Genomic DNA, 12,336 nt, shown 5'->3' on the forward strand with positions numbered 1-12,336 from the left:
CACCAAATTTTGGGTTTACCACTGTTTTTCCCAATAAATGAAGCAGCATCTGGCACACAGTGTGTCTTAATAAGTATAAGAAAATTAATAAATGAGTAAATTACTGTCTGAGTGATGAGTTATAGATCAACCCTAACAACTGGTTTTCTATTTTTCTTTTGTGTAATGCAAGTGCCCCACTTAAGCCTTGATTGTCAAAGTGTTCACTTCAAAGATGGCTAATCTGATAAACACATTATCACCCACAGTAGACTAGATAAAGGTCCAAGCCACCTCCTCTGGCTGAAGCTCTTTTATTTTAGAGATCTTGGTTGATTTCAATTACTATTTGGGCCACTTGTTCTTTTCTCTCTCCGTGCTTTTAATTCCCATTCTTATTTTTTAAATTGACCAATAAAGAGTGAGCCCAGAAAACCCTAGGCTTCCACCCTGAACCCCAATAAAAGCAGAACCTCATAAGTTCTCTGTTCTCTCTCTCTCTACCTGTGATGTCACTGTATGGCCCCCAGGTGTGCTGTGTAATTCACAGGTCTTATAAGCAATAAATTTGTAATTTTTCAAAGTTTCCTGATGGTTATTGCTGAAGGGACTCTTGTAATTACAAGAACCACACATTGGTTATTGAGAGGATGAGGCACAAAATATTGATGTGCACTCATATGAATTTTTATTTTTTAAATTATTTTTATTTGGGATCCCTGGGTGGTGCAGCGGTTTGGCGCCTGCCTTTGGCCCAGGGCGCGATCCTGGAGACCCGGGATCGAATCCCACGTCGGGCTCCTGGTGCATGGAGCCTGCTTCTCCCTCTGCCTATGTCTCTGCCTCTCTCTCTCTTTCTGTGTGTGTGACTATCATAAATAAATAAAAATAAAAATAAATTTTTTAAAATTATTTTTATTTATTTTTATGTGAATTTTTAAAACAAAACTAAGATCATAGAGTAGGCATGCTTTTACATTTTTCTTCACTTACTGAGATATCTCAAGCAATTACACATATTCAGTATTTTAATACCTTTCAAATTATTAAATGATTTAATTATTCAAAGTATCATTTTAAGAACCACATCATATGCAAATCTATGAAAAGAATCACTTAAAATTTTTTTTAATTAGTATAGCATACCTGTCATTGATATTGCTCCACTTGTAACTTCCACTGGATCCCTACAAGTCCAAACTATTTCACAATTGGAGGCAATCCATCCTTCCACCATCATCTCTTGACTTTATTTCCTGACTTCATACCAGTTTCCTCATAAGAAGCTATTTACCATTTACAGCAATGCTAAGCTCTTTCACATTTGGAGACTTACCACACATGTTTCCTTTTGTCACAAATGCTAGTCTCAGCTCCTCCTTCCTGAGAACACATATGCAGCTTTCCAAATCCAAATCACAGATTTCACTCCGGATCCTTTGTCACAGCGACCTTCAGGAGTTAGCACAAATTACATAGAGTAAGTCATCCAATAGAAAATGGAGAGAACTAAAAATTTAAGTCAATTCAAAAAGAAAAAAAGGAACATTTTGATTTGCCAAGGCAGTTGAAAGTCTAGATAAAATTACTTCCCTGTTGTCCTATTAACAAGAATAAGTTATCTGAATCAGTACATTCCTTTCTTCTCTTTAGGAAACAGTGGCGTTTAATTCTTCTCTTCTGAGACCCCGTGTAATTGGAGAATGGATTGGTAGAGAAGAGAACGATGCTGACCCACTTGCCGCTGAAATGCTACAGCCCCCAGTTCCAAGAAGTAAAAATGAGCAATGGGAAAATGAAGATAATAGCTCAAGCCCTGCAGGAAGGTGAGATGAGATGCCTTCTAAGATTCTGAATATTTTTCATCGTTAAAAGCTAACGGGGAAATGAATCCAAGTGCGTGATTTTGATGAAGTAATTTAGCAATTTTATATAGAAAACTATGTTGGTTCCACATAAGATAAAAATTCATTTCTCAGTTTTAAAATTAAAGTTTTACTAGATCTGCTTTTAGTTTTGGGTTTAATTTTTTTCTTTATATCTAAGAAAATCACCATCTCTCTGCTACTAAAACCAAATGGAGAAATAATTTCAAAGACCTAGGCTGTCAGTCAAGACCCGCTATAATGCTGGGCAGAGAGTGGCTGACCATTAAGAACTGGAGATGGAGGGCTTCTCTCTTACCAGAAAGATATAGTTGGTCAACAAGAAGAAGAAAACTATTAAAAGTATAATAGATCACATGAAGCAGAGTTAATATAGAATAAGAGAGAAAAACCTTGGTTTAGAACCATTTAAATTTAGAGTTGCTAACTATGATTGAACATGATTCTTTTCATTTTCCAAGTTTAATTTTGGAAGCATTTATGATTTGTGAATTTGAAAGCCCATATTTCACTTACCCAGTCCTATGATGCTCAAAATGGTGGTGGGAGATTTGCCTAATGTTTCCATATGCTGATAGAAATGAAGCAGTTTTGAAATGTCCAGATCATATTTATTAGAAAAAATTATATTCAGAACAACCTTTTTCTTGTTTTATAATACTACCTGCAGGGAGTAAAACCCTAAAATGAAAACTTCCACAATGAAGTTGGAGTGAAAAAGCATTATGAAGGCATGGCTTACACCAGCCTCAGAAAACGGATTTAAATACTCATGCATTGAATGTGAGAGAGCCAAAACTTTCTTTGGGTGCTACTAGCTCACCACCATAGAAGAGTTTTTCCTATGCATAGTATAACCAGAGTAACTTTTATTTCCTACATTAAATTTAGCAGCAACCAATAACTATTCTTTCTCAAGGAGAAAATTGTATTTTCTACAATGTAATAGCTTTCAGGGTTTTTTTTTTATTTTTTTTATTTTTTTATTTTTTTTACTTTGACTTATCACTTGGCTAGAAGGAAGGAAATTCAGAATACTCATTAATGTGCTTCAGGCATATAGAAAATTGATTCTATTTCCATGAGAAATAACTTTTAAATTATTTAAATAGTTGAAGTGTCCTGTATAAGGAGAAGAAAACCATTTTAAAAAATCCATTTACCTTCTTTTGTGAAATGCCAGATCAATTTCACCTGTCAATGAGGGTAATTTTATTTTTAATACCAGACTTATGAAACTCACTAGACCTTTATCTTTAGTCATTGCCAGATTCTCTGAATGGTCTCTGAATGTAAAGTAGCGAAATGTCAACCTTCATTTTGCTTTCATTTAGTCATAATAATAATCGGAGCTATTTATTGCAAATGTTAGTGCTTCTATTTTCTTCCTAGCTTCAGTGAGCTCTGATTCCCTTTTGAATATCCAATAAAGGGGAATCTTTCCTTCAGTCCTAGTCAAATCTATTACCCAGAAAACTCAACCAATGAAGACCTCTCTCAAATATTTGTTATGAAAAGTTATTTTTAGTGTTTCTCTTCTCTATCTTTAAATTATGCATTGAGGTATTCTCTACAAAATGAAGGCAAGTGAAGTCTCGCACCAGTGCCCCGTCAGAGCAGAAAGAATGCATGTATATCTGAACTTAGTTTAAAGAATAGCAGTAAACACTTGGGGTAGAAACTGTCTCTCTCTCATCTTCTAATACCAAACAGGATTCTGAATTTATACCAAGAACTTACATAGCATTAGATTTGATTTGGATGAATAAAAATAGATTGGGGAGAAATTATTTAAGGTCTCTAGAGGCTATAACTAGAGCGTTAGCTTTTGTATTTAAGTAGTAATGAACTTGTAACAGTCTTAAACATTAACAGGCTAAGTGATACTCTAGGCTTAGGAAAAAGAAGATTTAATTTTCAAGGATGACTTCTTCCATTTTTCTCTCCCCTGCTGGGCCTGGCTCATTGTCATTACCAATAGACATCTGTTATGTGAGGAAAGGAGACATGTAGAAGGCTGTGAGTAGACATCTGCTAAATAAAGCTCGTTTATAGTCTATCGTAACTTTTTGCCCTTTCCTATCACAGTTTTTCCTGTTGTTAATTCCTCAAGTCTTATTTGAATGGCTGCTATTACAACACTCCATCTTTAGTACATAGCCAGCTTTTCTCCTTAGGTCCTGCATGTAGAACATTGTATGAAGAGGGCCAGCAGCTTTAGTACTTGTAGCTGTCACCTGAAGAGTTAAGTGCTGGTTAAAAGAAAGGCAGTTATAAGGGCAATATAGAGAAACCAATAGGATAAGACAAGAGGGACTGACATGTGGTCCCTGACTACTCTGTGGTCTCTGAATGGACCCAAGAGATCTGTGAATCTCTTGAATTTAAGTTATGTAGACAGTGTTCTGTGTATCTACACATGGACATTTTCCTGACATATCTTTCTTAGATTTTCCAAAAGGTTTTATTATGTAAGTTTAAGAAAGAAATTAAAGCATCTGAGCAAGAATAGTAACAGGGGTTTATCAAAGAGAGAGGTGAATACACTGGGGAATGATTGAAGGCTTTCTGATACTATCAATTGACATGAATTGCTATGGCTTATCTAGCCATTTAGTGGGAAAGCCTACCTGTTTATTGCACATTTAGAGATATTAAAAATAATCACACATTGGTAATATAAATGTAAATGTAAATAAAAAGTGTAATAAACCCATATAATTCTGTTTTAAGCCATCTTAATTAACCTTTGCAATAGATGGGTAATGGATTTCCTAAAATTACTAACTAAATTGTAATGTGAATTTGTAAACAGGCTTATCAAGCCTTGAAAGCATGATGAAGCTCTTCTGAGCTTAACCACTTTATTAAAACAAGACTAATATCAATAAATATTCTAGATCTGGTAAATTGGCATTGTTAAGTGAGGATTATTATTAGATGGTAAATATGCCATAAAATGAATAGAAAATCTTACAATTTAGAAATATGTATTAAATGTTAAAATAAAAGCTAAATTCGCTTTCCTTTAAGAAATGTTTCTTTTCATTAAAGCTCATATTTTCTTCTGATGTATCTGTTAACAAAACCTGGAAATGCTCCTCTTCTTTTAGAGCTTCCTCAGTTGGCAGCAAGAGACAAATAAGTAAAAAACCAAAAATGACAAATATGTGTACATATGTCAGAGACTGAATTAAGCTTAATAATTTAGGGATATTCTAAAAAGTAACAGAAAGAATGTTGGTTAATCAAAAATTAATCTGCCAAAGGAATCAGAATAGAGGCCTTAAAAATACCTAAAACATTTGAAGGATATGCCTTATGACTCACACATTTCTTTTTTAAAGCCAAAAATGTATGTAACTAAATCATGCATTTATTTCAGAATGTTGATGAGGTCATTTTGATATGTTCAAAATTTGTTTTTTCTCATTTATTCATTTATTTCTTTACGAGATACATATCCTAACTCAAGTTATTATTTTATGGAATATATTTCTAGTCGCCTATGGACTCAAAGACTCATTTGTAATCTCTAGATAGGCAACATTTTGGACTTAATCAGTGTCTAGGACTCATAGCCTAGTACTATCTTTATCACCAAACCATGTATTTTAATGACACTAAAGGAAACACTTAACCCTCGTGAAATGATCTTAGTCATTTTTGGCTGTTGAATAGGAGTTATGTACTTATAATCTGCCATTTGGGGGCACCTGGGTGGCTCGGTGGTTGAGTGTCTGCCTTAGGCTCAGGTTGTGATCCCGGAGTCCTGGGATTGAGTCCTGCATCAGGCTCCCTGCAGGGATCCCAATAAATAAAATCTTTAAAAAAAAAAAATCTGCAATTTGTTCCTCATCTTCGACATCCCAATTTACATATTTTTCCTTTTTCTGTTTCACTACCAATATATTTCTCTGGATTTTCATGTCTGTCAATTTGGAGGGCTCATATACATCGTCTTATATTAATTCTTTATTTAATGTGTTAAAAATGGTAGAAAAAGTGAATTCATTAAACATTTATTGAGCATTAGGGGATCCCTAGGTGGCTGAGTGGTTTAGTGCCTGCCTTTGGCCCAGGGCACAATCCTGGAGACCCAGGATCGAGTCCCACATCGGGCTTCCTACGTGGAGCCTGCTTCTCCCTCTGCCTGTGTCTCTGCCTCTCTCTCTCTCTCTCTCTCTCTCTCTCTCTCTGTGTGTGTGTCTCTCATGAATAAATTTTAAAAATCTTTAAAAAAATAAATATTGATTGAGCATTAACACAAGGTAATGTTCTAGATACTAGGATACCAATATGAAAAAGAACATTCTAGATTCAAAACACTTACTTTCAAATGAGGAGAATGACAAAGAAATATGTCTTATTTCTGCAGTGCAGCACTCAAAATGCCTAGTATATAAAAAGCACTTAATAAATATCTGCTCATTAATTATAAAAACATCATACCTAGATATGGTAAAAAAAAAAAAAGACACCTCTTATGCATAAACCAAAATACAACAATTCATTGTGAAACTTTTTATCTTTAACAACTGGGATCTTAATGCAAAGAGAGTCCTTTACTTTCTGGCTAGAGTCTAGAAGGGCACAGATTCTGTCTGCTGGGCTGCAGTGGTGAACTAAACAAGTTTAGGAGATAGATCAAGAGGGGAATAATCCAGTTTTCCACTGAGAAGAGCACCTGGGGTCAGATAAAACTAATACTTACCAACCTGTGTTCAGAAACAAGAATATGTAACAAAATACAGCAGGGTCAGACATCCAGGGAAGAGTAGGGTCAGGAGGAGGGAAACAAATGGTCAGAATGCAGGCAGGCCATCAGGAGTGAGAGTAAGGTTCCACCTAGAGAGGGAGGAGAGTGGCCACTTCAAACCATCCTTTTCTATCTGATCTGGTTCAGAATTTATCTTTTTGAACCAAAGTCAGATGGAGTCCTAGAGTGTATTAACACCACATTGAAGTATTAACTACTCTTCTTTTTCATAAGGCCTCTTTCTGATTCCCTTTCTCTCTAGGTGGGATATTACTGCCCAAGGAAATACCTGTAAATATCTAGGATGCTGTACATTGTGTTTTTTGAGCACAAAATGGTATTAATTATCATTTATTGGCTGCTGTTGGTGCCTTATACCTCATACTTCATTTCATCCTCATGAAACATTATCATCTGTATTTTAAGAATAAGGAGACTAAGTCCCAAAGTAGTTACATCAGTGTCCCAAGATAACACAACTATTAATTAGCTGAGCCAGTCTATCTTGCTGCAAATTCTTGCTGCAAATTCTGTGCCCTTAAATGCTTTGTTATGCCACTTTTCTTCAGAAAGGAATTCAGAATCCCCTTATCATTAAGGTTTTGGATCAAAGTTGGGATAAGAGGGGGCCCAGAATGCTAAGTGTCTTAGAAAGACCGCACACCCTACCTCTCCCCATCCCACTCACCACTTGTCTGCAGTAAGAGCCCTGCTTCCCTGAGGAATGTAATGTTGTAGTTTTCACTTCTACATTCTATAGGTTAAAAGGAAAAGAGGAAGGTGACATCCTTACTCCCCCTTCCTTCTTGCAGACCTTGCTGTCTCCTTTAACCCTGGTTCTGAATTTCATGTTTTATATGTGCTAATCTTCTACTACTTCTGGTAGCAATAATTTATCAATTCCCAGGTCATTCTCTTTTATTTTTCTTTCTTTGTTTTTGTTTTTGTTTTTGTTTTTGTTTTAGGTCATTCTCTTTTTCCTGAATATGTAAGCATCTGGCTCACTGTCACTTTCCCCAACATCCTTCCTATCTTGATAAAGTCACTGTCCACATTGATAATTCTTCCCCAAAACTAGTCTCTCCTTCCTTTGTCTGCTCTTCCCTACTTATCTTGAATTCCACCCTACTTCAGTCACTCATTCCCTCTGTTATATCTAGGCCTCATTATTATTATCTGTAAACCTATAGTGTCATTTTCAGGTATTTTACTCTCTGAGTATACCTCCTGTCTTTTTAGTTTGCTCCTTCTGATACCCAGCTGAAACTGGGACCCAAATACACTGGTTCCACCCAGTTTTCCTTGCCACTCATCCAGTTTTTATTTTTGGCCCATTATTGTGATCTGTTTATTGAATATACCCTAGTTCCTTACTTCTCTTGTTCTTTGTTTTATTAGGTGGTAAAACTCTACCCTGTTTAAATCTAACTCTACCTATTCTGTGGCTGAACTGGCATAGACTGGAGAAGAACACATGGCCACACTGACTGTGAATTCATGACCACCAAACTCCAGGAGGTCATTGGTCCTGCCAAAAGATGCTCTGCATTCACTTGGTCTGTTCACATGTCCACACTCCTCAGTGATGATTTCATGACTTTTCTTGTCTCCCCCAAGCTCCAGCACTTCTCCTCAATCCTTACGTTCATTTGATGTCCCTTCCAGGAATGTAAATGTCATAGTCACTCTGGAAAATGGTCTGAGAATTTTATATAAAACTGACATGCAGATATCATATGATCCAAGAGTTGCACTCTTGGGCACTTTTCTTAAATAAATGGAAACTTAAGTTTACAGAAAAGCATGTATACAAATGTTCATAGCAACTCCATCATAATAGCCAAAAAACCTAACATAGATGCCCTTCAAAGTGTGAATGGTTAGATAAACTGAAGTATATCCATGTCATGGAATACTACATAGCAAAGAAAAGGAATGAACCATTGATACATGCAACAGCATGAATGAATCTTCAGGGAATTAGACTGCCTGAAAAAAAAAATCTTAAAATTGTATGATCCCATTTATATAATATTCCTGAAATGACAAAATTTAAAGACTGGAGGATAAACTAGTGGTTGCCAGGGATTTGGGATGAGGGAGAAGGCATATGGAAGAAGGTGGGAGTGGTTAGGAAAGAGCAGTGTGAGAGTGCCTTGTGGTATTTGAAATGGTCTGGATCTTTATTCTGGTGGTGGATATATGACACACAAACCTACACAAGGACTAAAATTATCTAGAACTAAATACAGACACACAGGCATACACATACATATGAACACAATTAAAATAGGAAATCTGAATAAGATTGGAAAATTGTATCATTGTCAGGATCCTGGTTGGAATATTGTACTATAGTTTTATTAGATGACGCTATTGAAGAAAACAGTGTAAAGAGTGCACAGGATCTCTTTGTATTATTTCTTAGAAGTACAAGTAAACCTATAATTACTTCAAAGCCAAAAAAATCAATTAAAAGTGTTAGTATCTGTTGAAAACACCTTGACGTTTTTGACAGTCTATCTCCTTTGCAGTCTTTCAGCAAAGGGCATTCTTGCCTAAATAGTTTGTATGTTGGTCATTGCAAAATGGTAATTTTCTGATTCTGTCATGCCTTCTATATTTATTAACTAGCATTAACCTGGAAAAATAAATGCTTTTTCTCCACCCCTATATCCCCTGACCTTCTCTAACATATTCATCTAGCTTATAGGTGAACCAATGAGGTGGGGCTGATTGATCTTGCCCACTGATGACATACAATGTCATTTTTCCTGTTTCCTTCCTTGCCTTAGATAGTGTTGAACCTGGTACTTCTATTAAAACAATTTGAAATATCTCCAGCTGAAATTTATCTGGTTGGTTCTTTGTGTTTATGTTTTTGTTTTTTACCAAACTTCCTCTGCGTTTTGGCCTGGTGGCAATGGGGACAATGCATTTAACCCCTTCTGAATATCTTTAGAAAGTGTTAGACTTCCTCTACTTCATGTGTTTTGTTTTGTTTTGTTTTGTTTTGTTTTTCATGAGGTGACATTTGCCATCCCCTTCCTTTGGGCAATAATATGAAAAGAAATCTGATTACAGAGAAGAGAAGAAATTTGGGACAGTTTTTGAAACTGTATATGATTGTTATTTGGACTTGTGAGGTTGTCCAATCAGATACTGTCTTGAGAAGTTGGGGGAGAGAGAACCATGAAAGACAGCATTTACCCAAAGGAGCCCTGGCTTTATCACAAAGAAAACCTTCCAAATTTACAAAGATTCTTTAGACTGGAAAAAACAGAAACATGTATTTGTCAGTTCTGGATCCATTCTTTCTTTTACCTCATCCAACCCCCAGATCTAGGCAGTGTGATAGGACAGTGAGGAAGTTTATTTTAATTATAGAAATTAAAATTTTCAGGGACATGGGTGGCTCATTAGGTTAAGCAGCAAACTCTTGATTTTGGCTCAGGTCATGATCTCGGGGTCCTGGGGTGGAACCCCATGTCACACTCCGTGCTCAGTGGGGAGTCCACTTGAGGATTCTCTCTCTGCCTCTTCCCCACTCATGCTCTCTCTCTCTCAAATCTTTTTTTTTTAAATGAATTAAAATGTTCATTTTAAAATAATCTTGCCATAGTATGTTAAAATAGTTATTCTATTACGTGTTTTTCTTTTTTTAATAAATTTATTTTTTATTGCTGTTCAATTTGCCAACATATAGAACAACACCCAGTGCTCATCCCGTCAAGTGCCCACCTCAGTGCCCGTCACCCAGTCACCCCCACCCCCTGCCCACCTCCCCTTCCTCCACCCCTAGTTCATTTCTCAGAGTTAGGAGTCTTTCATGTTCTGTCTCCCTTTCTGATATTTCCCACTCATTTTTTCTTCTTTCCCCTTTATACCCTTTCACTATTTTTTATATTCCCCAAATGAATGAGACCATATAATGTTTGTCCTTCTCCGATTGACTTATTATATGTGCATTTGTTTGTACATCAGGGAATTTCATATAATAATCTGGGACTTTCTACCTCCTCTTTTTAAAAAATTAGAAAAATACATTAACATTGGGCTTTGTCTTTGACATGGCAACAATTGGTAGGCGCTGGTCAGCACCCTCTCCCTTAAATGGGGCAGGAGTTTCAGTTTGCTATATTTCTCACCATACCCACTTGGGAGATTTTTAATGAGGTACCAAGGATGTCTAGGAAAGAAGATAGTCTATGTTTCCATTATCCTTGGAGAAGACTTTACTAACATACCTGTAATTTTGCATCACAAAAATAATTGAATGAAAATTTGGTTGTAGACTTTATTTACCACAGCTAATTGGTAGAGTCATCATCATTGAAAACTAACATTTAAATATTTCTTCAGCTTAAAGGTGGAGCCCAAGACCAAAGGATTAAAACAGCAGCAGCAGCAACATAAGAAACTTCTGGCAGCAATGCTCTCTCAAGATTCTTTTGAGTCTCTCCACAGCCCCACGCCATCTGTAACAGAAGAAGATATTGATAATGAAGATGATGCAATGGAATTGCTGGGTAATTTTAAAAATTAATAATTTCTCTTTTTCTTCTTCTCTAGCATTGTAAAAATGGCTAGTGATAAAGAGATTTTAAAGTTTTTGAATAGTTTTGTCTTAGGGGAAAGAAACCGTTGACCCCATAATTTATACGTTAGATTTTCACAAAGTTGCATGTAAGAACTAAGTTGAAATCATCTAAGCATGTGAAGTATTTATTAGACTGTATTTTGTGCTTTGTATATGCAACACTTTACCTTCTGACTCCTTAACCAAGCTTTATTCCATGTGCAATTGTGATAAAAATTCAAGTCTGTCTGCTTTATTCTTTGATTATGATTGCCTTGATCACATCTTTTGTCTATAAAATATATCCAAAATACGTATTTCAGCCCTCATTCGAAGATGTCCCCCTGTTGTTTCAAGGGTGTGTTAGAAAAATACAGTAAAATTTAGAGAGACAGATAATAATTAGTGTTTTATGTCTTCTGTGACAAGAAAGTTTGCAAGATTTCAATGTTTTTATAGGCTTGTTACTTTCATGAAAAACCTTATTAGTGTTGTATATGTAGGGAACCCTTTATATCTTAAATGAAGTAAATGTGTGTTTTTATTTCACCATAAATCTTTGGATAATACTTTTTTAATTGAACTTTCCTTTTATTCTAAATCGTTAAAACAGTTTCCATATACTTTGTAACCATATACTAATGTGAATAAATAATGTAATCCTTTGAAAGCTGTAAATAAGCTTAACATAGAATAAGGAGGCCCAGAAATATACAGACATTTAAAAAAATTTTTTTTCCAAATTAACTTCCTAGATTTTAAGTGTTTATGGCATTAAAATATTATCATGATAAAAAGTGATATAGACCTCCTTGCGTAGACCTACAAAGGTATTATTTTTTCATTGATGGCAAGGTCACTGATGTTCTCTGATGTTATAATACTGCATTCATTCCAGCATTGAGGAGTCTTTCATGGCATTTTCACTTCATGCTGTTCATCTCTCTCTTCTTTTTTTTTTTTTTTTTTTAAGAACAATTAAGTCTGGGTGTTTTTTTAAGGAATCTCATCTCCCCACCTCCAAATCATTAATGTGGCAGATGTGCCAGATGTTGTGGTACCTTCATTCAACTTCAATTCAGCCAATGTTTACTAAGCACTTGCTGTGTGCTAAGCACTAAGCTCAGTCCTAG

At 35.6% G+C, this 12,336-nt stretch overlaps 1 protein-coding gene across 1 annotated transcript in view; it reads left to right on the forward strand.

Annotated features, from left to right (window-relative positions):
• C29H8orf34 (chromosome 29 C8orf34 homolog) overlaps positions 1-12,336 on the forward strand; it is a 382,763-nt gene that overhangs the window by 138,879 nt on the left and 231,548 nt on the right. Inside the window, 2 exon segments of the mRNA XM_035708243.2 lie at positions 1,633-1,805; positions 10,987-11,153. Of these exon segments, the coding sequence (XP_035564136.2) occupies positions 1,633-1,805; positions 10,987-11,153 (340 nt within the window).

Source organism: Canis lupus, chromosome 29 (assembly GCF_003254725.2).
Source record: "Canis lupus dingo isolate Sandy chromosome 29, ASM325472v2, whole genome shotgun sequence".
Classification (NCBI taxonomy): Eukaryota; Metazoa; Chordata; class Mammalia; order Carnivora; family Canidae; genus Canis; species Canis lupus.